The 27,998-nt window shown below is 44.0% G+C and overlaps 1 protein-coding gene across 2 annotated transcripts; it reads right to left on the bottom strand.

The window, feature by feature from the left end:
- Position 1: 1 nt before the first annotated feature.
- On the bottom strand, positions 2–27,642 carry URB2 (URB2 ribosome biogenesis homolog). 2 transcript variants are annotated; one of them, XM_026504210.4, is made up of 10 exons: positions 27,546–27,642; positions 24,384–24,522; positions 22,759–22,935; positions 17,726–21,047; positions 14,326–14,486; positions 12,334–12,444; positions 10,279–10,521; positions 7,707–7,794; positions 4,949–5,088; positions 2–1,392 (listed from the first exon to the last, which is right to left on the bottom strand). In XM_026504210.4, exons 2-10 carry the CDS (start codon positions 24,507–24,509, stop codon positions 1,195–1,197), a joined length of 4,566 nt encoding a protein of 1,521 aa, XP_026359995.2. In that variant the 5' UTR covers positions 24,510–24,522; positions 27,546–27,642; the 3' UTR covers positions 2–1,194. The 2 variants fall into 2 exon arrangements, with proteins under 2 accessions (XP_026359995.2, XP_026359996.2); XM_026504211.4 differs by having other exon boundaries at positions 27,479–27,638.
- Between the last annotated feature and the right edge of the window lie 356 nt (positions 27,643–27,998).

Genomic DNA, 27,998 nt, shown 5'->3' with positions numbered 1-27,998 from the left:
CTTTCTGGAAGATAATTTGGCAGTATTTATATAAATCCTTCAAACTGCATAGGATTTTTTTACAAACTATACAATTATGGGAGTTCATCTTATGGAAGTAAAGACAGAAGGAACGAGTCAGCTGCAAGCACCATGTGCAAAAAGAAGTTTGGAAAGATCCCGATGTCTAACCATGGGACAGTTATTAAATTAAACAGCTGTATCTAATTAATGAACTACTACGCAGCCATTAAAAAGTATGGCAAATGTCTTTAGGGACCCAAATATGTTACTGCAATATTACATAGGAAAAAGCTAGGTAACTAAAACAAAAATGCATTTAAGATCCAATTTGGCAACTATGTATTTACTTACATGTGTATCTAGATAGATAGACAAATGCACAGCAGAGATGGAAACGACGTACTCAACATGACAGAGGCTGTCTGTGTAGCTGACACTAGGGGTGTTTTGTTAAATTTTTTCCCTTTTATTTTTATTTTCTGAGGTTACTACAATAAAATATACTGCATAAGCAATTAAAAAAAAGGAGTATTTCTTAGACTGAAAAAAAAAAAAATTCCAAAATAAACTTCAGAGAGCTGAAGCAGGAAGAGCAGAGCAGGCAGGATCACGGAGCACTGAAGAGGTGGACCCACCTCACACAGGCCCCCCACCCCCGCCCTGGAGCAGACACCTCAGCTAACACTGAGTTTCAAAGCTCTAACCATCCCTCACCCCCATCAGAAGGTATACTCTGGGGGAAGGCAGAGCAAGTGACATTTCAAGAACACTGCCCATGTTACTTGGAGAATATAAAAGGCAAAGATATTTAAATGGAATTTAATTATATAGCCATGTACCTAGATAGCAGGGGAGAAGAGACACCAAACCATTGGATGATAGAGACAAGAACTACATTTGGAATGGCCACAAGAGAGATTCAGCAATTTTGTATTAAATTCACCTTATTCTGAGGTCAATTACCAGGATTCTAATTTGCAACACATACTGCTTAAAAAGATACGTTAAAAAATATTCAGTGTGAAAAATACGGCTACAAAATACAATATATATTACATAAACCTAAAAGTGTATTCCACATATCTCAACATCACAAATTAGAACACCTGAAGTCTCTCCTTCACCAGCTCTTTCAGACCAAGAGCCAAAGCCACTCCGCAGAAACGCCAGCAGCACGTCCAGAACACAGCCTCAGACCGTGTATCTTCTCTCTCCTTCGTGTTTCCCCTTGTGGTATCTCACATAATCATTGTACAGCTCCTTAAAGATGTCTCTCACCCCTGGCTGCAGGGAGACCCGCAGGAATTGGACGTCCGGCTCAATGCAGAGGTCCAGGATGAGGTAAATGCCCTCCTGCAGAAGGCCCTTCACCGCCGGATACAAGGTGACCTGTGAAAGGAGGACACGCCCTCTGTGAGAGCAAACACACAGACCAAGCCCTTGGAAGTCCTGACAAGGAGGTTCGAGTTCAGCCTCCAACTTGAGAAAAGACATCCCTTCTAAATTATCATTTTGCACAGAAATAAATATTCATATCTTAAAAGTTTGTATTTTAGGGAAATAAAAGCCAACTCGCACGACAAAAGCTTGGAACAAAACCTCAAAAATCACAGGGTTTGGTAAATATTTGGTAAATGATGCCTACCAGGGGAATTTAAAAACTGGAATCTTTAAACTTACAAATCTTATGAGAGTCACCTGCACATTGTGCCAAATTCTTCACCATAACCAAGCGCACTGGAAGCTGCACTAACATGGGATAACGACATTAGTGTTCACTATATGACTGGCCACCCCCACGCCCAGGAAGGCAGGCGGCCAGGCACGCTCCGACGCTCCACAAACGGATCATTGATAGGCCCATATGAGTAATTAGATCACATCATCTCCAAACAAATCAAATGTGATTTATGATTACACTTAATACATCTTTTTTTTCTATCAATAATAGCTCAATGGGACCTGAATTTCTAACTGCCCCAGAATGGCAGAATCAGTTCTTGAGCCTAGAGATGCCTTTCTTCCCTGAACTTCTGGGTTAACTAAAATCTGGGGCACAGCAGAAGAGCGGGCAGTCTGGCTCAACTTGGCTGTATTGGGTATCGCGCACAAACTTTCAGATCAGAGATTCAGACTACTGTCTAGACAAAAAGGCCGACAGAGCAGGCTCTACTCGCATCTGCCACAACCACTCACACTGCAGCTGAACGTGGCACTGAACCGTCTGAATACCCCAGCACCTGAAACCGAAAGGCAACTGGAAGGTTCTGGCAGACAGGCCTGGGATTCGGCAGATTCTTTATTAATGTCTTAATGGCCTAAAAGAGTTAAAGCCCTCTGCAAACACGCAGCTTCTGGGGAGGATACTCGGTACTCCCTCGGAGAAGTCTGATTCACCAAAGCAACCTCTGCGAGGTCTGGGCCTAAAGAGGCAGTTTGTTCCTGTCACTAAAATGGGGATGTTTTTCAAAGTCACAGTCATTTTCACATGACAGCTCAAAAAATTTCTGACAATCATCTTAAGTTTTACTGTTTAGAGATTAGAACACTCAAGGACTGAAGGTGGAACTGTGATTTCAATGGAAGGCATTAGAGAAAGAAGGAAAAAAAACAAAAACAAAACAAAAGTCCTGAATCTTACCAGCTGGGTGAGGACACTGTTAAGTTGACTGCTCATTTATTCATCTAATCAGCACTCACTAAACAGATAATTCCACCTCCAAAAGCAAAGAAGGTGAAGTAACTGTCCCAATGACAGAAATGAGAGCTGAAGCCCGCCAGTCGGAGGCCAGGGCCCACGTGCTACACCATTCCCTTATACGAGGGCTCCTTAGTCAAAGGAGGGCGCCGAGCACACAGCCCTGGTGGGTCACAGGAAGGCCAGCAGCATCTGGCCTACACAACCACTGCACATCTTTGTGTTTCAGCCCACTTATTTATAAAAGAAAGGGAAGAAACTCAGTTTCTATGACACTAAAGATCACTGACCTATGAATGAAAAGATCTCTAAGTAGCATAAAGGACCTTACGCAGGATAGGCAGTACAAACTATTCACTCCAGGCTGTCAACACAGACAGATGCAAGTTTGATCTATGGATGAAAGAGACCAGTGACCATGATTTCCCCTGACACATCCCCACTGTGACACATGACTGCACAAGGTCTGTAGAAGTCACTGTGTGTCCTGCCTGACACAGTCTCACCAGGTCACTGCCAGACCGTCACCCATACCCACTCCACAGGACTACCAGGGGAATGCAAAGGAGATTCATTTAGCTGTACTCTCTATCCAGCATTTAACTGTCTTTCTGGTCTGGAAAGATTTCCAGGTCTTAGTAGAAGCCTCTAATACATATGGAGTATTTTCTTCATTACTAAGTTAAAAAACAAATGAAAGATTAAAACATGGACTCTTGCCAATGAATTCTGGGATGCTACAGCCTTAGATAATTCCCAAGGCCTTTGGATTTCAAGATTAAAAATTAAAAAATAACCAAGAAGCATAAATTAGACATGAATAATGAAGCCAGGAAACCAGAGACTTTTCATAAAATCAATCTCAGAATAATAATTAGTGACTTAAGGGTTCAAATTATCACCTCCCTTCTTGCCCCTTAGTTAAGTGATATTACTCTCATTTTATTTTTCACTGAAACACAAAATAATGCCAGCTTTTCTTTCATCAAAGGCTTACATATCAATGGCTTGAGTGCCTGTGAAATATCAAGATTCTATAAAAATGCTAAGAAATTCCAAGGAAACCAAACATGAAGCCCATCTCTCATTCAAAGGCTGACTTGAAGGGGGTCCTCACATGTTGCCCCCTCTCCTCCACACACCGTGCCTGGTGAGGACCCTGTGCACACCCGTAGGGTGGGCTGCATTCTACAGGGTTCCCCCACCCCCCCCCCCAGCCCCATCTCAAACCCGGCCAAGTGCCCACCCACATGACAGGCATCTCCACTGGCTGAGGAGAGCAGGGCCAGCGTGTTTGAAAATTATTTAATAGTTATAGATTCATCCTAAAACAGGGTCAGAATGAAAATGGATGCAACACCAGATTTTCTGAGGAAGCTCATTCAGCCCAATCTCCCTTGAGAAATCTCTTAACATAACAAGTTTACCGGTGTCTTTAACATTATTCTTACAAGATTTACAAAGGTGGGGGGGGGGGCTATTCTACGGAGAGCAATATAAACAACACAGATGTATATATCTACACCTGTAAAGTAGATACAAACAGAAACACACTGTACTCTAAGTCTCTGACACTCAATTTAAACCAAATAAGATATGAAGTCCTCATTTCACGGGTCACACAGGGTCTTGTGGAATTTTGGAAATAACATGCTAACATTCCAAAGTGAGACCACTGCTGATAATTACCCAGAATATTAAGTGAAAAAGTCCAATAACATAAAAGTACTTTTGTTTAATGGAGCTGAACGAATCTGCCGGTATCTCTACCACGTCATCTACTTTAAGTGTCTGGGAGCAGCTGACTCACATGATGCACTCCAAAAGGATAAACCCAGGAACTCCTGCTGTTGGGGGTCCCAAGACCCTTCTTCCTGGTCACCATTAAGCCTGGCCCTAGGAGAGCTCCTCTTCTTGAACCTGGCAAGCATTTCAGCTCACTCATTACTCAAGAAAGTGACCAAAACAGGCCCTGCAGCTTGTGCTGTAGCAAGAAGGGAGAGCTAGCAGTCATGGAGTGCCTTCTAGGTACCAGGCACCGCCAGCCCTTTGAATGTCGCCTCACTCAGTTGTCCCAGTAACCCTGCAGGGCTGCTGCGGAACTCTGCAGATGGGCAGGACAGCCTGCTACAACGCATGGTTTGGGACCATCAGGCCCAAGACATCACTTGCCACTATGGTTGAGAAGCCGTGCTACAACGGACTACAAACGAAAGCACTTGGTGAGGGGGAGTGAGCTCGGTTTACCTTCTGCACCTCCGTGACATACTGGGCCACCATAAAGGGGGAAAACACCGTGAACTCTTCGGCCCGAGCTGCAATGTGGCTGTACATCCTTTCCACCAGGCGGGCACACTCGATGACCACCGACAGATCATCTGTGCTTCCTATGGAAGTAAAGTGTTTCCAAACTGATTAGTCCAAAACCCATGCATTTTAACCCTTCTAACTTTATAGCTTTAATACAGCTGAAAATTATTCAAGTCTTCCCTTTTTTCCAGACTCAATAACGGGCTTATTTCACAGACAGAACGAGCGAGAGATAATATGTCCAAATATTTATCTGTATTACAAAGGAAAGAACACTTAAAATACTCGAGTACATGTGTTTTTTTAGGAGTCTAAAAAAATCAAAATTTTTAAGATGAAATCTATGACTGCTATTATATTTTTTAAAAAGGTAGAGATCTGTAAGAAAGGTTTAAATTGGAAAATTATCTTTAAAAAAACATGGTTTTTGACATCATATGACTTTAAAGATAAGATGGCCGAATTATGCCTTTGCCTCCTCATGTTTTCAGAAATCACATAGGCAGAGAGATATAAGACTCAGCTATCATTACTAGATACCTTCCTGTCTTCCCAGATTTACTTCCAATTTCCTAGTTCTCTCCACCTTAGGGTCCACCACTCAGGCCCTTCTTAACAAACTCCTCTCAAGGATTCTAACAGCCTAGGATGTCCCTGAGGCCCTCGTCACACACCCACTCCCCTAGGCATCACAACAGAGCCAGGTGGGGAACCCCAGCACAGACCAGAGCATCTTCCCTGGCTTTCATGCAGCACAGAAACAGACCCATTTTTATAAAATTCTAGAAACTGCAAACAAATTTACAGTGACAAAAAGCAGATCAGTGGTTGGCTGCGGCTAGGGCCAGAATGGGAATAGGCTACAAGAAGACTCTTGGGGATGATGCGAATGTTCTGTATTTTGATTGTGGAGATGGTTTCCTGCATGAATTTACCAATCTAAACTCATTCAATTGTATAAACAGATCCAGTTTGTTACACATATTTTATGACTCAATAAACTTCAGTCTTAGAATGCACAATGTCTTTTCTTGAAACCTTGAATATACAAATGTTACATATACGCAATTTCTCCACATACAATATAATTTTATGAAATTATCTAAATTCCTAACATTCACGGGACATTTCAACAGTCGAGCACTTAAATATCTACTATGTATCATTTCTTCTCTCTTTTGAGAGTGTTCAGCACACACGTGCAGTCTAGTGAACACCTGGCAGTTATTATTTCAGCCACACAGTTAATGTGTGGTTACTAAGAGCACATTAGATACCAACAAGAGAAGAGTAAACAGTTAAAACTCTACTCAGTTAAGCTATGAACACATCAGAGAACCGACTCTTGGCAGATGGGAGGTAACTAAGCTCCACCAACATGGACACAGCAGAGCCACACTTGTGAAACATGCCCCCGCACTCCCTCAGAACACATAACAAAGGACACACTTACAACTACATGTGGGACATGCCTGTGGCAGTGTATGACAAGGGTTCTGCTCTCCCACTGCTCAGCAAGGGCTGGACCAGGGCCTTCCCTACACTGCCATTTCCCATCTCTAGTCCAGGCAGACATCACTAGTAAAAACAGGGATTCTTTTTGCTGAGCTCAAACAGGACCATGACCTTAGGGGCCTCGACACAACACTACAGCTAGCCATCACCAACCCAACCAAGGCTAGCTTGGGAGATGGAACCTGTTTCCCCACCCTGTCTCTAAACATAGTCACAATTTCACACTGACACCAACATTACATCACTCTGCACCAGGCCTGGGAGAAAGCAAAAGACCTCACTGTGGCCACTGACTGATCTCAAAACCAGGCAGAATAATTTGGGAATTATAGCCCAGTGTTAACTATACCTTTTCTCTTTTCTCAATAGTTACTTGGTTTAAGTAGCATAAATCTGCAAGTCTGAACCCATCAAAGTGGTTCACCCAGGGAGGCAGGGGGGACTGAGTACTACTCATATGTTTCTAGTTAGTCCAGAACTGCTGCCACAGGGTCTTCCTGGACACCCTCCAAGTTGAGTTATAAAGCCCTCCTTGTTGATCCCAGAGCATTCCATCAGGTACCACACTATGCAAATTTGAAATAATGCAATATAGACCGCCTCAATTTATATGCAAATTTTTAAATAATAAGACTCTCCCCCAAATTAGAAATTTAGCAAGAATCAACAACCTTCAAGGCTGAAAACAAGCTGTACACATAATTTATGCTATCACCATATGGCAGTTCACTTCACTGGTAAACAAACACAACCTTGCCAAGATAAGGCTGAAATGATGATTTGCCAGACCTCGTCCCTTTTATAAATGAAATAGCTCTGTAACTGCCTGTTCTTAACTTCCCCACCAAACTAGGAACTCCTTTAGGGCAAGAATAGAATTCTAGTCACTTTATATCCCCTCTACATGAGAATAAACATTTCCTGAATCTAGATACTTTTCCCCCCCAGGAAAAGAACTATTTCAATTAGGAGATCACAAATGCGCTCATTCTTTCGAATATAGCAAAAAAAAAAAAAAAAGATTGAAATTTTTTAGAAAATTGTTTTGGGTGTTCATTTAATGATCTGAACATTTCTTACTTAAACTGGGTGGTTTTATTTTCTGTAACATATGAGGTCAGAGACATCACAAAATAAACACATTTGAAATCATGTATCTGATACTGTTACTTTGAATTACCTTTGTCTTTCTGTCTCCCTTCATGCATAACTGAAAACACCAATCTATTAAAACAGTTCAAGAAAGAAGGAATGGCTTTCAGCATTACCTGTAATAATAATAGGCAAAAGAATACAAAAACATGTAATTATTTATTTGGTTCTACTTTATTTTTTTAAACATTTTTTATTTAAATTTAATTAATTAACACAGATTTGTCTCAGAGGTACAGGACTGTGACAATCTTATATAATACCCAGCGCTCATTACATTACATGCCCTCCTTAATGTCCATCACCCATCATCCGTACCCCTCCCCCAGCAACCTTCAGTTTGTTTCTTATGATTAAGAAGTCTCTTACAGTTTGTCTTTACTTTAAAGGAGCGCATGTTTATTTCCTTAACCATACCTATCAGGATGCTCAAAACAGCATGGCAATGTCTTTTTGCCTGAACTTTCTAGGGAAATAGTTCACCCACCTTACTTGACTCCTTAACATTTGTTTTGATGGTTTGGGATAGGGCTTCTAAGTTTAGGAATCTATGGAGTGATCCCAGTTCAGAATTTGCTTATTAATCTGCTACTGTAAGCTGTTACCAGTGCATTCTGGAAATGGGTAGAAATAAATAACAGAAGCAACAATAGCAACATATTCAAGTGTAACTGGCATTAGAAAGAGGTTACAGAAAGCAAATACATTTAAAAGAAGAACCCAAACTTCTCATTTTTTAGTGATGAAAGAGGTCTGGCTGGGACTTTATATTTAAGAATGATAATGAAAAATTTAAAACATGCTTTTTTTATATGCAACCTTTTAGATCGTGATCAAAACAACACACTACCCGATAAAGCAGCCATGACCTACATAAGGCTACTTAAACTTAACTAAAATTCAGTTCCTAGTCATACAGCTCCTAGACCACATTTCAAATGGTTAAGACACATGTGGCCTGTGATTACTGTGCTGGACAATACAGACATAGAACACATCCAACAGCGCTTTGAAGATCTACTGGCCAGTCCTGCTCCTTCCCAGAATTCTTAGAATGAACAAAAATTAAATCAAGACCTGAGATTTTTTTCCTTTGGTATAATTTATCCAACCAAATTCTTGATAGTGTAACATCCCGTTCTTTACATCGAATTACCAACATCCACAGCATGCTCTGAAAGAAGTCATTTTTGCAAAAATATTCCAGAGCTTCATCAAACTTCCCAAGGCCCACTCGTAAGCCTCTGCTATCACACTGATTAAAAGCACACAAATCCAGAGCCAGACTATTTGAGTTCACACCCTGGCTTAATATGGCACCAGCTGCTGATCGTTCTGCTGGGTACGCTGGCTGAGCTGACCTCATGCTATCCCCTTTAGATCTACCGAAGCAGATTCTAGCCTGGTGCTTTTATCAACCCAACTATGCACAGGGCCAACAGTGTGATCACACACCACATGGTGGCCCCGTCCCCCACTCTAATCCACAGGCAGTGAGTGGGAGTGTGATTATTAGTCACATCATTTTTTATTGCAATACCATGTCATTATCCCTGTCAATTTTCTCCTTTCATTAAATGGTCTAATTCTGCTAAATGGTCATTTGTCAATGGTTCTGCAGGAGAGTCCCACAGCTTTCTAGTATTACTTTTCATCAACTGCATGGAATCCTGCATCTTTTACAAGATGGACAATTTCAGCTTGTAATTGATATGTATTGCATTTATATTGCACGGTCACATAAAAATCTAACAATCGGCAGAGAGATTTAAAACAAAGATGCTCACAAGATAGGCAGAGCCAAAGGCCCTAGAGTGAGGCCCGATGTCATGAGTGCTCAGTTTACCAGACAACACACTTTCTTAAAAACGGCACTGCTGTCAGGTCTCTCACTTGAGAACATTAAAACACCTAAAAATATTTGAACGTGCCTGTGTATATGTGCATGTATCTTATTTATGACTTCCCATGCGTCACATGTACAGCAGTGGTACAGTGGACAGAACACAGGCCTGAAGCTAAGATTTAGACTCAGCTGGGTGACATTAGTCAAATCACTTAGCAGCTCTAAGCCTCAGTTTCTTTATCAATAAAATGGACTACCATCCACTTTACAGACTTCCTGTAGGGGTGAAATGAGACACATAGCAAATGTTCAACAGATGGTGGCTGAACTAGACTCTTTTCTGTGGGACAATTATTCCTACTCAGTTTCATTTCAAAGGCAGCACGCTACAAAACTGGAACTAGGGAACCCTCACTCCCTACACCCATCTGAGTCATACACCCATGAAGACATCTAAGCAAGTGAGATTTAAATGTGTGGTCTGCAAAAACAATTTCTAATAAGCTTCCTTAAATAGCTAGGATATAAACACTGTCTAAGTGTCACACCCAACAAAGATGAAACTCACTCAAACAGCCTGACGTAGAGATCAAATATTTTCATGCTTGGGAAACCAGCGACCCTGGAAATTACTGCAACCAAAAAGTCTGCTTAACAAAATCACGATTTTTATTACCCTCCAACAGTAAAGCTCTACTGCTGCTGTTCTGCAGGCTGAAATTACCCTGCCTCGTGCCCTGCTCCTCCTCCTCACCTTCGGATGGCACTGCAGGATGGAGAAGAGCACACTGTGCACTTGCAGAAAGATGCTCCCATACTCAGAGGGTTTCAGGTGGTCCAAAGGGACTGTCAGCAGGATGCTGAAGGCCAGGCTGACATGGTGTGGGTTGCTGATGGTCTCCTCCCCCTGTCGCAGCAGTGCTGCTAGGACGTCCAAAATAGGCCCCACCACTGCCAGGGACACAGGCTGCTCCTGACAAGCCTCTCGGTTTTGCAGCTACAGGAAAAGAAGGAATAAGGGAAAGAAAATGAAGGCAATTCTCTAAAGAAAGAATATAAAAACTAAAGTAGACAGAGGTAAGAACTGAAGTGACAGAGGTTAAGAATGTCCAAAATGTACTGATGTGGTCAGAAGGTACTTTGAAGAGACAAGGAAACCAGTGCTCAATCTCCCAAGGCAAACTACTGTGGACTTGGCCATTTTGGTCCACACTTTTTGTTGGACTCATCAACCACAAAGAGAAATAACTTCTCATGAGAGTTGATTCACCCAATTTCTCAGAACAGGAAAACTTCACATCAGACATACATAACAATATTTTCCCAAAACGATCATTAGTTGTATCTATAATTAAAGTTCATTTGTTACATTCCTTAAAAATCAGCTCTAGGGGCGCCTGGGTGGCTCAGTAATTAGCGTTTGCCTTCGGCTCAGGTCATGATCCCAGGGTCCTGGGATCAAGCCCCACATCAGGCTCCCTGTTTGTTAGGAAGCCTGCTTCTCCCTCTCCCTCTGCCTGCTGCTCTCCCTACTTGTGCTCACTATCTATCAAATAACTAAATAAAACCTTAAAAAAAAAATCAGCTCAGTTAAGATGTTCAATTCTGTTCTAGAGAATAAAGAGAACAGGCTCCAGATGAAGGCTAGCTCAAAGTTCTACCCACCTAACCTGGGAAAGCTCACCTGTGACCCTTGTCCTCAGGCTGCAGGTGTAAATAACAGCCCTGGTGCGGCCTGCTGGGGCCTCACACAGCACTTCCGTGGCCTGGGGACTCCAACTGTGCTGACTTCATGCTATTAAATCTACTTTTAGATTTACCTACGTGGTTTCTAGCCTAGTGTCTCTATTGACACAGCCCTACTGTGCACACCACCAATGCTGATCACTCACTACGTAAGTCCCTCTCCCCCCGCCCCATTCCCTGCACTCTTCCTCCTGACACCTACTATACACACCAGGGAAAGATGAGATTCATCCACTAATGCAGATTTCCAGGAAAACAACAAAGCAACAAAACAGAATAGGAGGGAAAATTATGTCTACTCTCTAAATCCTTCTGCCCTGAGAAGATGCTAATCCAGGGCAATTCTCACAGGTGGAACAAGAGAATTACAGTTATAATGATGGTAAAATAGATATTGATCTTTCAAACCCAACCGTAAGAATACTGACTGGAGACTCTCCAGACGGCAAAAACACTGTGACAGTCCCGAAAACTACGTTTTTGTGCTAGTGAAATAAAGTCATGTGACTGCCATGTATATTCACCAGGTGCCAAAATTTAACAATTGGGTGGGATTATAACAATAATCTATCTGCAACATTACTGTCCCATTCTATAAGGCCATTTTCTCACTATATCATAGATTTTAAATGTACACAACCCCCCCACATATGAATAAATAGACTAAACTGACGACAGAATTTTGTGGGGACAAAAGAAAGCCCCAGAATTCCTTCTCATCTCACCTACTTTCAACAGGCTTCCACAGGAGCCCCATCTCATCACTGCACACCTCCTATTACTGCCTGCCTAATGTTTCCCGGGGCTCCTCGACACCACTTCACACCACCTCTTCACCACACCTGGAGCTGACACCAGTGTTTGCAGAGACACCAAAGCACATACATTACACACACACTGACAGAAAAGCATCCTGCCGGCAGCCATCTTCAGGACACAGCGCCCAGAAACATACGCTGCATTAAAACCAGAAATGGTAGAAGCCAAAATGCGGCCTTTTGTCTCTAGAGGAACGGGGTGATGAGATGAAGTGAGATGAAGGGCACAGCCCAGGGGTACTCACGGTGAGAGCCGTGACTATCTGGGGGCACACACACCAGAACAGGCTCGCTTTCTCTCCGTCAAGTGGGCAGTTCAGGAGCAACTTGGTCAATGTAACAGCTGACAAAATGGCCTGAGAGAAAAGGGACAAAAACTTAGCAGAAATAGCCAGCTTTCTCTTAAGTCCATCTTGGGAAGAAACCCAGTCACTGGTCCTGAAGAGATAGAGCAGAACCCATTAGACTCTGGCATCAGGGCAGGGACAAGACCTGGTCTGGGCTCGATCCTGAGGGTGAGGCCCCTTCCATCACCAGGCAGCCAGAAAATAAATGCATAAGACGAGCAGAACTGTGGCCAAGGGGAGGCCTTTTCAGTAGCATCTCACTAAACCAACCATGCACATGTGCCAGGATAGTGAAATAAAAGAAGGCCGCAAACGGACACAGCAACCCAATTAGAGATCCCATCTTGTCAAGATAGTGTGGAAAGAGGCGACAAGCTATAACTTACCTAATGCGAGAACGGCATATGTTCATGGGTAATAGGAGGAGCCAGGGGAAAACATGGACAAAGTGAAACAGATTAGGTGCTATGATTGTAGGTGATGGTTTTAAACCATGAGAAAGGAACTATGTGGGAAGGGAACTCACTTTATTGAGTACCTATATCAATAAACGTCCAACCCTGTGCTGGCATTTTAAACACCATCAATTTCAGCCCCATGCCAGCCCTTCCTCCCCTAACACTGCATCCCCACAACCCATACAATTCTGGCCTCAGCCCTTTGCTCTCAGCTTCTTTCCCATCTTTCTCTCCCTGACTACCATACCCCTATGTATACTCCCTCCCCAACCCCCAGGCAGCCCCACCCTCTCCTGAGCTGGGGGCTCACTTTCCTGCCCACCTGTAGGACGTGTGTACCCACGTAGGTCCTGCACACTGGTGCCTCCCCTGCTGTCTACCTCTCACACCCACAAAACCTCTGCCCTGCTGTGCAAAGAACGCCCTCCTCCCCATTTCTATAGCAACATCCCCCCATCCAAATCCTCTCCAGCTCTGAATGCTCAGGCTCTAACCTCACCTCCTCCTACGGACTGGTTTAAACAGAAATCTACAGTGAGGCCTTCTCAAAGCTGGGGCCCAATCGTGCTGCAAATGCACACAATGAAAACTTCCAGAGAGAGGGGCACATGCCACAGGCAATGAGGAGGGGGCTGGTGCAGAGCAGTGGCTCTGGCCCAGTGCAGGCTTCTTGCTCACATACAGGAGATGTGAATTCTCCCTGCTGCCTCTCTGTAGCCTCAATTACCCTCTCCAGCTCTCCTCCAATCCAAATCAAAACCAAAGCGTGAGTGCTGATTATAACCACAAGTCAAGAGGCCACTCATGAGGCAGAGAAAGCTCAGAACCAGAAGAAGTGGGCTGCACCGCTGGCTCCGAGATACTTAGCTCTGTGACATTCTTCCTCCTGTGCAAGCAGGGACATCTGACCAGCCCAGTGCACAGGGCTATTTAGCAGACCAAATTCCAGCATGTAAGCTCCATAGAGAGGCTCACCAAAATATGTAATGCCACATGCAAATGCAGCGCTTTATTAGTAACTAGCAAATACACTAAGGTGCAAAGGACTGCAGGGCAGCTCGCTAATTGGGAGTGATTCTCAAATGGGATCAGGGCTACGTGACCAAGTCAATTAAAATTTTAAAAAAGTATGATGGGAGATGTCTTACACATAGGATGAGCAAAGTTTAGCTTTTTTTATATGTCAATATTATAAATATACAATACTTAGTATTTCGTATAATAAGCACACATAGTTGTAATCTTTAAAAAATAAGGCCCCCTTACACTAAAGCGCCAGGCCTCTCCACAGGCTAGGGCTACCTCCATAAACCCGCCTTGGGGTTTGATCTTGTGGGTTTAATTTTAGGGGTGACATCGCATCTCAAATAAGTTTCACCATTTGAGCTACCATTTATTTGCCTGCCATACAAGACAGAAAAAGAATACCCACCTGTCGATCGGTTTTCCACATGTTACTGATGTCTAATCCTTGGAGAATATACCGCATCACCATCCTGAAGTCCTCTGTTGTCCCAACTTCTAACATCTCGGTAAACAAGGCTCCCAAATGAGGTTCAATATCCTGAATTACCTCAACCGGAACTGCAGGATCTACGTGGGGGGAAAAAAAAACAAAACTGCTAAGATATGATAGAATAGGGGCAGGTAAAATATACTAGAATAACCACATGATGAATGGGGCCCCGGCCCTTAAAGTCATGATCTGAGAGGCATGGAAATACTTGTGGAGCAAGCCAAGGAAGCGGGGCACATGCCACAGAGCAATAGTGCTCTCTTGCACACAGCTGACCTGTGCAGAGTACACACACAGCACAGGGAAGGGGAAAGTCTGAGAGACTGATGACAATGGTCAGCAGTGCTGAACGCTGGATTGTGGGACGCAGGTGATTGCTACTTTCTCCATACTTTTTTCTACTTTCCTTGTACAGGCATACCTTGGAGTCAGGACAGGTTGGGTTCCACACTACCGCAATGAAGCAAATGTTGCAATAAAATGAATCAAATGAATTTTTGGGTTACCCAGAGCGGATAAAAGTTAATGTTTACACTATACTGTATTATTGAGTGTACAACAGCATTATGTCCAAAAAACTGTGGCATGGAACCTTAATTTAAACATACTTTCTTGCTAAAAAATGCTAACCACCATCTAGCTTTCTGTGAATCTTAATCATTGATCACAGATCATAACAAATGTAATAATGAAAATGTTTGAGATATCGCAAGATTTCCCAAAATGTGATAGACACAGAGTAAGCAAATGCTGCTTGAAAAATGGTGCCAACACACCTACTCGAGCAAGGTTGCCCCAAGCCTTCCAACTGTAAAACACAGAGTATCTGTGACGCTCAATAAAGAAAAGCACAATAAAATGAGGTATGCCCATTTTCTTTTGTAAAATCAGTAGGGACACAGGCGTGGCGTGGTACATTGAGAGAGATGGGAATGTTGAAGACCTTAAAAGAGCTCCAAACTCCCAGGGCCTACCTGCCGCAGTTATCCAGGTGTTTCCCACTTGATGTGGGAAAGCCTTCTAATGGCCCCGGGGTTTCATATTACAGCATTTAAGGCCCTTTATTGTCTGATGCCAGCTTACCTTCCCAGCCACATTTCAGCCCATGCTGTTCCACATTGCCAGAATACCTTCCCACGTCCCAGTCTTTGCTCACTACCTAAGCACTGGGGGTGGAGGGGGCAACAGGCTTTGAGAGATAAACACCTCAGCCCGAAAGTGTCCTACAAGCTGTAAGATCCTGGACTCATGAGCTCTCTGAGCGTCTATTCCCTCATTAGTAAAATAAGAGCGCTAACTCCTGTGGTTGGCAAATAAAAGAAGGAGCACTGCAGAGTGCCTGCCGCATGGAAGGCTCAACATTAGCACTCCCCTAGTTAGCCTCTGCCAATTACGGCTCTACCTACACACACTCTCAACCCACAGTTCCCTAGTTCTGGTGCACTTAACAGCACTTCACTGTTCTGCAATTTGTGTAATTTGTGTGAATGTCTGTTTACTTGATTAGATAGGTCAAAATCAACATTGCATTCATCTCCAGAGTAAGATGTGGTTCCACATATATATAAAACGTTTGTAAAAGTAATCATTTTTTGTGATTGAATTGAGGTAGTCTATTCTAGTGTCAGAAAGCATTCCTCACAAATGCTTACTCTTATGAACTGCAACCTACCTGAAACACCCCTGAGGACACAGAGGGCCACACCACTCTGATTATTCATAGCCACCTTAACTCTCTCCACTCAAAGCTTTGGGCCCTCCTCAGTAGGCATTTCTTCCAGACCTCGCACTCCGGTCCCTTTTCTAGACAAAGTCTAGCAGTTCAAAGGTATGAGGCCTGGACCCAACAGAAACACCTGAGCCCGTGGCCTGAGCGGCAGCAGGGCAGGTGGCCTCAGTTCCCTGACTGCACAACTGAGGCTCTGTCCCTGGGGCCAGAGGCACCCCAAGTCCACAGACAGACAGTTAGGACCTAGAGGCCACCACAAGCCAAAGGGATTGGAGGAAAAAAGAAAGACACAGTATCTTGTTTAACAAAGGGGAAGAGAGATCAGAGTTTCAGACCACCAGCTGCCATTTCTTAGATCATTCATTTAGGACACTGTACTAATGTTAATGAAAGACTAAGTTCTAGCCTCCACTAAGGTGAACACCATTCCCTAAAAGAGTCACTGACAGAATAAGACAGAACATGTGACACCAAAGCCTTTTCAGTATATCCACAATCAATGCAGGGATAGAAAAGCTACTGAAGGGAGACAACAGTGGTGTTATTCTGGCCTCAACACTTCAGTTCTGGCGCTGGCCCGGGCAGCCTGGGCAGCCGGGCAGCTTTGCTTCCTACAAGGCCCTGTTTTACACTCTGGTATCTGAGCACGCCTGCAGCCCCATCTGCGGCTCCCTCTCGCCTGTCACAGCTTCTCCACTGAGAAACAAAAGTCGGCATCGTTCTGAGAGCTAGGGACTCCCCAGCCTCGTCTCTAAGGACTGTCCTAACTAACCCCAACCTTTCAGGAACAACCAAAACAAAAAGAAAACAAACCTAAACCGACTTGAAACAGGGCTATCTTGAAAGAGAAACAAATCTGGCCCACTGGCCTTTGACCTAGGGGACAGTAGATATTGAAAGCTTCTGCACAAAGACACGGGCTAGGTTTGCAGTCCTGATTGGCTGGACCAGGAGGATGACATCAGACTAAAAGACCAAGATGATAGCTAAGCTTCTGCCCTATTTGTACCCACAGCCCGATGATGGCCAGGAACCACACTGAGACCTAGGAGTGGGAGTATGGACCTCAAGGAATTTTATGACATTCCCTACAAATTAAGTCAGTTGCATTTTTTAAGTTGGCAAGTTTTAGATCTTTCTTAAGTCACTGAAGATGGAACTGAAGATCGGATACAAAAAAGCCTACTAAGAAGGATGAAATTATGTATGTTGACAATCCAGAGCCAGAACAGATAAAGGCTAAAAAAGATAAAAGTAATAGCCTTCAAAACTATAACCTAGAACAATCTCCAAAATAAATGAAAAACTAAAGTGCCAAACAATATACCTAGAAGGTTACTATTTGTGTACAAAGCAGAACTGTGAGGGTCACTGCTTCTCTCTGCAGAGAATGCAGATACTAGAAATGAGTTTCTGGAAGCAGATTGGGGGGGGGGGTGTTCTCCTGGCTCACAGGCCTGTACCTTCTGAAATGAACACCTGATCCAAAAGGGTGTGGGGGACAGGGGGCACTCACCTTGCCGGTGGCTTATTAGCTTTTACCAAAAGCTCTACAGCATAGAATTAGCCCAAGAGAAAATACCTTACCTGTAAGAACTTTTCTCACAGAATGAAACATGGAGGTAAAAACAGAATCCTTCTTGGGATGTAGTTCTGGCGCCCAAAAGAACAGTGTTAAAAACCGCAAGGCCGCCTGGAAACACTGACTGTCTCCTGCAAGAGCCGGCAACTCTGACAGTAGTTGAGAGTAAACATTCTGGTAGAAGGCAGTATGGGAGAGCGGCACCTTGTCTGTCATTCGGGAAATCTCTGTCCTGTGCCTGGAGTGCTGGCCCACATCCGCCTCCAAGAGCGTGCTGACCGACGCGATGAAGACGGAGGGAAGGCGCGGGCCCTGGGCCCCCTGGGCCCAGCAGAGCTGCAGCAGAGCTCCTGTGTGGAGAATGGCCTTCTGCAGAAGCTCAGACAGTGATCCCGGGGCCTCATGCTGCTGCTTCCGCTCTCTGACAAAAGGCCCCAGGACTTGGCACAACTTGGTTAAAGACACCAGAAGGAGCTGCTGGCCCCGAGGATTCTGATTTTCCACCTGTTTGCCTGCAGCTGCTTCTGTGTACAGTTTGTGGAGGAATCCAATGATTTTCCTGAAATTGAGCACCAAGCTGAGCTTCACCTGGACAAGCATCTGCATTAGCTGTTCTAAGAACGCCCCTATCACTTGGAGGAATTCCAACCAAGAGGGGTCATCCGTATTAACAGAAAATCTACTATTGGCTTTGAACAACGAGGTCAATATGATCTCAAAAATATCACTAACATACATAATCTTGAGCACTGAGCGAGCACTTTTCCCTCTCTGCAGGTAACCAAGAAGCCGGTAGCAAGTCATCAAAAACTTGAGGGTAAGTGAGGAGGAGCAAGAGCTCCCCAGCTTGGTGATGGCCATGGACAATAATAGAAGAAAATAATGCACATGATAGGGAGTCAAGAGGCTGTCCAGTTGCAGAGTAGAAATAACTTCCAAAAGTCCCAGAATGCTCTCTAATTGTTCTCCCTCCAGCTGAATGGGGAAGTCACTCTTGACCAAGGACAGTAAGTTTTTGGCAATTTCTCCTTTTGGTTCTACAGCTTCGGGTCCAACTTTTGCAAATCTGTTTTCCCAAAGAGCCACCACCATGTGGTCCTTTTCAAAAAGCCAGGGCAGTTGTTGATTGAGAAGACTCAGGTCACTCTGGGTCCCAGAACACAGGATGCTACTACATCCTTCGGTTAGGCACATTAAGAAAGCAGAATGAAGGGACTGCATTTCTGGAAAGAGAGGGCTATGAAGGATAGCACTGGATATTTTTTCAAGTGTGATGCTTGGCTCTTCATCTGCTGAGCCTTCCTGAGCTTTGCTCACTGGTAAAGTTCTTAGCAGCACACTGGCCAGGGATCTCACATCATCTGGACAAAGATAGGATATCAAAATTGTGAGATTTGACACAATCAAGTGCCAGTGAGCTACAGGGTATGTGAGTGCACTCACTGTTCCAACCTGGCCATCCCAGGAAGCTGTTGTCCCTCGATTCAAGCTTTCTCTGCCAGAACCAAGAATGTAGGCAGCATCACACTTCAAACTGTGGAGGGCTTCTTCAGACTGGAAACTAGTGTGCATTAAAGTTCTTTTCATTTTCTGTAGGTAGAGCTGTTCTAAGCAATACCTGCCAAGAGAGTCAGACTGAGCTGTAAACTTTTCTATCTTCTTCCAATGGCATGTTTCAACACCTGGGAGCAACAAGGGGAAGTTTGAGATCTCTACAGCAACATCGCCAAGAGCCCCAGACACAGAGTGATACTGGCTACAGTTTATACTAAGCATGGCGTCAACCTGGGCCCAAGTGTAAGAGAGCAAAAGTGCAGAGTCACTGACCTTCTGTAGCCAGAGCTCAAGCTCTGGGCCCTGGGGGTCCAGGAGAAGGTCCAACAGGGGCCTCACAAGCTCTCGGAGCATCCTCTCCATTGTGCACTGCATCCGTCTGATGACAGGCAAAGGGGTGCTGCTGTCCAGGCTCCTCATATTGAACATGATGCAGTGCAGCAGTGAGCTCAGGGACAGCGACTTCAAGGCCATGTCGGCATCACCCCGCAAATAAGGTAAGACCAAAGACTGGAACTTCTCCAATACGAGGGACCATGTGTCCAAGATCTGACTCGGAGGCAACTCCAAGAGGCACTCACAGAGCACCCTTGAGGGGCCCGAGGTCAGCACAGGCTGCCTCAGCGCCTCAGCAGCTGGACAACAGATCACCCCCAAAATCTCCTCAAACAACCGCGGCACTTGTCGGAGTTTGACATACGTCTGGAAGAGAGTGTGAAGAAGCGCCTCCTGTGCTTTTTTGGTTCGAAAGTCTGTCACTTCTGCATCGATCCAAGCTGAAGCCAGCAGGTCATCTAGGTCTGGCTCCAAAATCAAATGATTCAGAGACATCAAAGCCTTGAGGCAGCGGAACCAGGCCGGCACAGATGCTTGTGAATGGTTTATCAGCAGCTCAGCCAAACGGCGGTAAAAGTGGAACTGAGTCTCTCCGTGCCGGATCCTATCAGCGGCAATGTTGTAGATACTGTTGTTGGCCACTGAGCTGAGCAGCTGTTCTACAACCAGGAGCTCTGTGGTCCAATCTGATGTGGTCAGGGCTTTTAGCTGCTCCTCCTGCAGGTGTGAAATCCTCAAGCAGCCAAACAGCCTGGGGAGTACCTGGAAGCAGAGAAGGTCGTTCCCCTCCTTGAAGTAAGAGTCTAAAAAGAGCTTATAGAGCAAGGCCACTGAGTTGGCTGTAACGGCAGCATGAAGGCACGGTTCACAGTAGCCAGAATCTACCAGCCTGGCAATCACAGTGTCCATAGGAGCTAGAAGATTCTTCATGGCCCCTATCTTCGTGTCACCTTGCTGCTGGTCCAAGAGCTCCTCTTTGTAGGACGAGAGCAACTCGGGCTGAAAAGTTCCACCTCGAAGCATGGCCTCAATCTGACTCCTTATATCCCGGCTCAGCACCTGCCGCAGCTGGCCCTGGCCAGCCTGTGTCCATGTGCCCCCTGAGAGTAAGTGCCTCAGGACCAGACAGGGCTGGAGCAAGTGCCCAGTCACCTCCCCAAAGGTACGTCTTGGGTTGACTTGCTGTTGCTGGATCGAGAGGTAGTGGCCAAGCGCCAGGTGAATGACCTCGAATAACTGGGCTACCATGGCTCCTTCTGGCCGCCTGCAGGCCAACCAGCACAGCTGGCTCAGCAACGCCACTATCAGCTCCTGTCTAGCCGTGTAGATGACAGCAAGGGCAGGCGTCGAGAGGATGCCCTGGCAGCAGCTCAGCACAACACACATATTTCTTTGGGATTCCAAAAGAGAGAATTCAGCTATTCTCTCATTTATGATCTGAGCATTAAGAAAGAAAACTCATTACTGACTCTACACATATACAAGAAAAATACAAGAGAATCAATGAACTCACTCTTTGCCCTTATCTTGATGAGAAAGAAATCCCCAGATTATCACATCTAAATAAGCTTGACATTTGCTTAATGCACCGAGAGAAGGCAGAGTACCTGTTTTAAGTCCTTCATACATCCATCTCCTACCAACATGAATTCAGAAAAGGGATCAGCGCCTTTGTAATTCTGCTTTCCCTGTTTAAAGAGCTGGGTTTTTATAAAACTGCAAAGATTACTTTTGCTTACATCCTAAACCTGCAATTCAGCTTAGATGCTACAGATGGATGGACGGTAGCCTTGGGCTACGATCCTGTGGTCCAAAATACATTTTCATGGTCAATTACACTGTTTTTCTATTTAAAAAAACAAAGCAAAAGGTTCTCTTGAAAGAGGAAAGCAAACATTGGCAGTTGCTACATATTATATGGCAAACCCAGTCTTCTGCTTCCAAAATTCTGAAATTCAAAAGCAGAAGAAATTATGAGGCACAGGAAGATTCCAAAGTTCACTCATAGGCTAAGTGGCCTGCTCCCCACCTTACAGTATCTGAGAACCAAATTTGTCCTAAGTGCTATATTATCAGTAGCCCAATGACACGGTGTGCTCATCTCCATTCAAGTAACTGCTGGCTCCGGAAAAACTGAAATAAGAATGTCAAATACTTAAAAGCCAATGCACTGCTACAGTAACTGTCAATATTTCTGATTATGCACAGCTCATCTACCAAACTTTTTTCATGTGTGCACCCAATAAGAGTAGTTCATTTATAAATCATATGCACAGACTACAGTACTAATACCTCATGTAAATATAAAATGTACATAAAATTAAAATACGACATTTAAAAACACAAGATTTTCTTTCCATACTCCCAAAGGACAAATCAGAATAACCCACTTTTGTGGCCAGTCTATTACTTTAAAAATTAACATACAACTTAAAACACAATTTTAAGAATCACTAAAGTCTATGAACCATCACGCAGCTCAACTATTTAATTTTCTTATTATCAGCCTTTACTAATTTTCTCTTTCTGCCTACACACTCCTGTGGGTAAGGCAGAATGATGGTTAAGAGCGCAGGCTTTGCAATCAGGCAGATCTACGTTCAAATACGACCTGTGCCACTTATTAGCTGTGTGACTTTTAACAAGTTACTGAACCTCTCTGTGCCTGGGACACACTAAGTGCTCATTATTAGTGCTTTCTATTGTCAACTATTCTCACTATTCTCAAAACACTCAACTTTGACAATGAAGTTCATAATTCTAATTTAAGACTTCAAAATTGCTTTGACTCAAAAAACTTTGAGGAAATTCCCATCTAAATTCCTTTAGGCCAATGGAAAAGGGGGGAAGGAAGGGTAAGGAGCAAAAATAGTATTATTTGCTGGTGACGTTTTCCAATTAAAAGGTAATTAACAACCACTCTATGAAATAGTTCTAAGCTTTCCTTGAACATTAAACAACAGAAAGTGTTTCACACAGCATAGAGCATACCACATGCATTCAATAAATATCAGTCATCATTATATTTCTAGTATTATTTCCTTCTCTTTCTCTACCTTGACACTTCCTGCATCTTCAATAATTAACAGGAAACCAACAGAGATGCATGTCACACATACAGGACAACATAGGAAACAGATACAATTACCTTGACTAGGGAAATCTGAAGGTTAATTGTCTTTCCATTCTTGAGGAGATCCTGCAGTTTTTTGCTGTGTAGAATGTTATCTATATAGATCCAAAGCCTTTCGACAATGTCTTCCTTCAGTTCAAGTTTTTTCTTATAAAACGCAATCAATGACTGTCGTGCCCAATCAAGTAGAACCTGAATTTCGAAGAAATATGCTCTAAAAATAAATGAATTTTTTTACCAAGAAAAATGCTGGAGGACATTTAAAGAGACATTCCATGAATAACCAAATCCAATTGCCAGGGGAAAAGCTGTCTTTTAAAACTTACCTTTGGTAATATTACATTATAAACATCTTAGTATCTTAAAATGCTTATTATTAAAAAATCAGTAAAAAGAAAGAAAAACTAATTTTGTCTTCATGTAGGGCCAATAAAAAGCTTCAAATGAAACTCTAACAGTTTTTTCTAACTTTTCTGAAGTTATACTAATTTTCAAAAGTCAGAAGCACAACAATTACTCAGAATGGCCACAAAATGAATCACGCACAAAAGCAAAATGCACAGTCAAAAGACAGAGCTTGTGCCCTGGCTTCCCATGTTACCCATAAAACCTCTCAGTCTATTTACTTCCTCAGAAGACAGACACAGTCTTCTGCGAAATAATGCACAAGCGCTTTATGAAAAGGAGGGTCAGTCATACATAGTTTTTATTAGTGTGACATATTCACTTATTCATGAACACAAAGAAAGGCTGTGAGGCCTGCTCGTGATACCAGAACTGTCAATAACAGTATGAAAGTGTCAGATGCTAAAAGGGAAAAAAGTTCTCAGCAAGAGACTGGGTGAGACCTTAATCAAACTGCCACCACCACTTCCCCTTTCATCTCACCCCGGGTAGCACTTGCCAGTTGACTATCAAGCTGCCAAGACGATTCTCAGGTGCAGCCAGGTTTAGAAACCACTGGGTGGAAGAGTGCTCTGCATACTGTACCTCATCATCATTTTAATAGATGTAATCCATCTTTGACACATTCTGCGCGGTCTTCTTTAATACTAGCATACGGGTGTGTGTTACTTCAATTTCATGAGCTCAACATCCTGGGGTTCTCTAGTGCTTTATAATTTGTCCGTTTGTTTGTTTTTGCCAGATAAGCTTGAAAAATGTTAACAAAGATAAAAGCCTTTCTTGGTTCCTAATCTATTTCTCGGATGGCTTACTACAAATACTAAAGTTTCTCTATTTCCCTCCCTATCAATTTACCAAATTCCAAAGATGTTTAACGAAGCACCAACAAGCCGTTGCTTATGGAGCATCACCTTGGATCTATCAACAAATGAAGTTACCCACAGACTCAGACTCTAATTTCTGTAACTTGATTCGCAATTTGATGCATATACTTAATTCAAAATATAAGAGATGTTTCCAAACATAAAAGAAATGCTGAGACTTTGTAACAGAAACTCTGTCAATGAAATATTTAACTCATGCATTTTCACTGACATTACTTTTAACCTCCAAACATGTTTCCTTCCCCAACCTTTTCTTTAATCTTTTTAAATTTTAACTAAATGTCGATATACAATTCATATAAGTGACCATTCTTTTCAGTTGCAAAAATGTAAATTTCACATCACACTTACTTGCTCTTTATTTGGAAGAACGCACTGGTGGGAAATCCAAGCAAAGTGAGCTAGTTTTAGTTTATCTTCCCAAGAAGTCGTCTTGCTTTTAAGCTTAAAAGAAATGCCAGAGTAAACAGCAGCCATTGCTACACTTTATCTATAATTTAAAATGGAAAAAATATATTAAGGTCAAACTCAATAGGCACCAAAAAATGAACATCACATACATTATTGTGTACATAACATATATTCCTTTTTAAAAAAATTTTCTTAGTGAATTAAAATACCCGAACAAAATGGTTGGGTATAAATCTATACACAAAATGCTGTAGCCCATGATCACGGAAATACAAATCAAAACCACAATGAGATACCACTTTGCACTGGTCAGAATGGCTAAAATGAACAACTCAGGAAACAACAGATGTTGGTGAGGATGCAGAGGAAGGGGACCCCTCTTACACTGTTGGTGGGAATGCAAACTCTAGAGAAGAGTATGGAGATTCCTCAAAAAATTAAAAATAGAGTTACCCTACAGCCCAGTAATTATACTACTAGGTATTTATCCAAAGTATACAAACATAGTGATTCAAAGGGGCTCGTGCACCTCAATGTTTATAGCAGCAATGTCCACAACAACCAAACTATGGAAAGAGCCCAGATGTCCACTGACAGATGAATGGATAAAGAAGATGTGGTGTGTATACATACAATGGAATATTACACAGCCATCAAAAAGAATGAACTCTTGCCATTTGCAACGACGTGGATGGAACTAGAGGGTATTATGATAAGCGAAATAAGTCAATCAACAAAAGACAACTGCCATATGATTTCACTCATATGTGGAATTTAAGAAACAAAACAGACGAACACAGGGAAAGGGAAAAAAAAATAAGACAAAAACAGAGGGAAGCAAACCATAAAAGACTCTTAACCATAGGAAACAAATGGAGAGTTGCTGGAGGGGAGGAAGGGGGGGGGGAATGGGGTAACTGGGTGATAGACATGAAGGAGGGCATTTGAAGTAATGAGCACTGGATGTTGAATGCAACTGACAAATCATGAAATTCTACCTCTGAAACAAATAATGCAGTATATGTTAATTAAATGGAATTTAAATTTTAAAAAATTTTAAATGCTTTAGCCCATGAATTTTCTGCGGGAAATTCAGACAAAAGAAGGCAGAAGGATTACTCAGACATATGTAGGAGTATTCGTGCTGTGAGGTGATTGTGCGGGAATACAACTGGGAAAAAGTACTCAGAGGTGACTGTGAAGGAATACAACTGGGCAAAACCCAAAGTGTTCAAATTATTTGTGAAAGGAGATTCACACATGGTTTTAGACTGAAAGTTTCTACACAAATCATCTGAAATATACCATGTATTAAGAAAAGCTCCATTAAATAGTTGAGAAAGAGAGGGGTGCCTGGGTGACTCTGTGGGTTAAAAGGCTGCCTTCGGCTCAGGTGATGAGGAATGGAGCCCGGCGTCCGGCTCCCTGCTCCCTGGGCTCCCTGCTCGGTGAGGAGCCTGCTTCTCCCTCTCCACCCTCACTCCGCTGCTCCTGAGCTCGCTCACGCTCTCTTTCGCACTCGTGTGTACGCGCTCTCCCTCAAATAAATAAATAATCTTATAAAAAATTAGTTGGGGGGGCGCCTGGGTGGCGCAGCGGTTAAGCGTCTGCCTTCGGCTCAGGGCGTGATCCCGGCGTTATGGGAACGAGCCCCACATCAGGCTCCTCCGCTGTGAGCCTGCTTCTTCCTCTCCCACTCCCCCTGCTTGTGTTCCCTCTCTCGCTGGCTGTCTCTATCCTGTCAAATAAATAAAACCTTAAAAAAAATTAGTTGAGAAAGAGAAATAAGCAGTATTTGGAGACAGTAATATTTCACCAAGTAAAAAAGAAATAAAGTATAAACCCAGTCCCAACAGAAATACTGTTATTTCAGCTGCAACAGTAACTTCCCACTATAACTTTATTCATTTACATATGAGCTTAGGGACATACACTGTTTCCAAAAAGACTCTATAAAATACAGTTACCCAACTGAAACTGTAAAAATAGAATACAATGATGTCATGAATAAAGGAAAGCAAGCATACCAACCAGCTATAATTCTACAAACCTGAAGTAAACATAGCTTTGAGTTTCCTAAAAATCATAATAAAAAGGGGAAACGTATCACATTGTCATTTTCATTAGATAAAATAAGTCAGTTTCTCAAAAGTGAAAATTTTTCAAAATACTGAAATAAAAATATCGTACATAAAAACAAAAAAGGACAATACCAAAAAAGATCGCAGTCCCATAATTCTAATATACTATGAAACCAAAAGAATTTGCCAAGGGCTGGATCACTTTCATTTCTTCAATCTACGGGGCCTGAAATCCTACAGACCGACCGACCTTCAGAACTTATGCTCAATAGGTAATTACATGAGGAACGAGCAAACACCTCATGAAGGACTTTAACATTCAGTAGGGCATCCTTCACTCTATTACAGAGAACAGTAACACTCAAGTGCTGTCGGTTTTCCCATTTTGTCAAAACGTTTAAGACGTATCCGTTCAACAACTTCTAAATTCACTGTCGGAAAACCACCGTACCAGCTACAAAGTACTTAAAAAGTGTTTGCAGAATTGGTTACAAAGACGCCCCAGACACCCTGCCGGAAGCTACAAACATTCTGCTCTCGGCGCCCTCCAGAGGTCTCTGTGAGGGGACGTAAAAAGCAAGGGCCCAATGCAAAACCCTGCTAGTGCCCACGCAAAGGAGGCTGAAGCGCGGCCAAACTCGGAATCCCGCGGAGCAGAATGAAACCAAGTAACAAGAATCGTAAGACAGCAAAGAGGAGAGACGTGAGAGGTCGCCGAAGGAGCGAGCGAGCCCAGTGGGCTCTCCCCGCGCTCGCTGCCCGCTGGAGGACCCGGGGTCGGACTCGGGGCGGAGGGTCCTCCTCGGTTAAGGAGCTCACCTCGAGGCCAACCCTGAATAGGGACCGCGGGCGGGGGCGTAGCGCCTGCCCCGGGGAGCTGGGGAGTATGCTCAGCTCAGGGCCGGCCCCCGGGAAGGGACTCACTTGGAGACCATCCTCAGGTAAGGAGCTCACCTCAGGCCCCGCCCCGAGTAGGACCGGCGGGCGCGACGGAAGGCAGTCCCCAGGTTAAGGAGCTCACCTAGCAGCCAGTCCCGCGTGGGGACCGCGGTCGGACGCGGAGGACTGGCTCCCGGGATGCCCCACCACGTGGGACCGGCCCCCGCACTCCTTCCGCCCGACGCCGGCGGCGCGGTGGGGCGGGGCGGCGCGCACGCCAGGCATCGCCAGCAGAGCGCCGAGGCGCCTCGCCTATTGGTGGAGACGGTTGCGCGTTGGAGGCCCGAGCGGCCCAGCCCGCGGCCCGCTCCGTGTCAGTCAGTCATGGAGCGGCCGCCCAGAGCTGCCGCCGCGGGGGCGGCAGGGCGCGGGGCGCGGGGGCCCGGCTGACCCGGCCGTCGGAGCGAGACCCTGCGGCAGAGACGACGGAGGCGGAAGCAACCCGATCCCGAAGGCGGCGGCGGCGGGAGGAGCCGGAGCCGCCTGGGATGTTCAGTGAGTGCGGGGCGCGCGGGCGGGGAGGGCCGGAGGAGGG

The sequence above is a fragment of the Ursus arctos genome, unplaced genomic scaffold (assembly GCF_023065955.2).
Source record: "Ursus arctos isolate Adak ecotype North America unplaced genomic scaffold, UrsArc2.0 scaffold_7, whole genome shotgun sequence".
In the NCBI taxonomy this organism is placed as follows: Eukaryota; Metazoa; Chordata; class Mammalia; order Carnivora; family Ursidae; genus Ursus; species Ursus arctos.
Note: the sequence above shows the minus strand (reverse complement) of the source record. Positions and strands in the feature narration are given on the sequence as shown.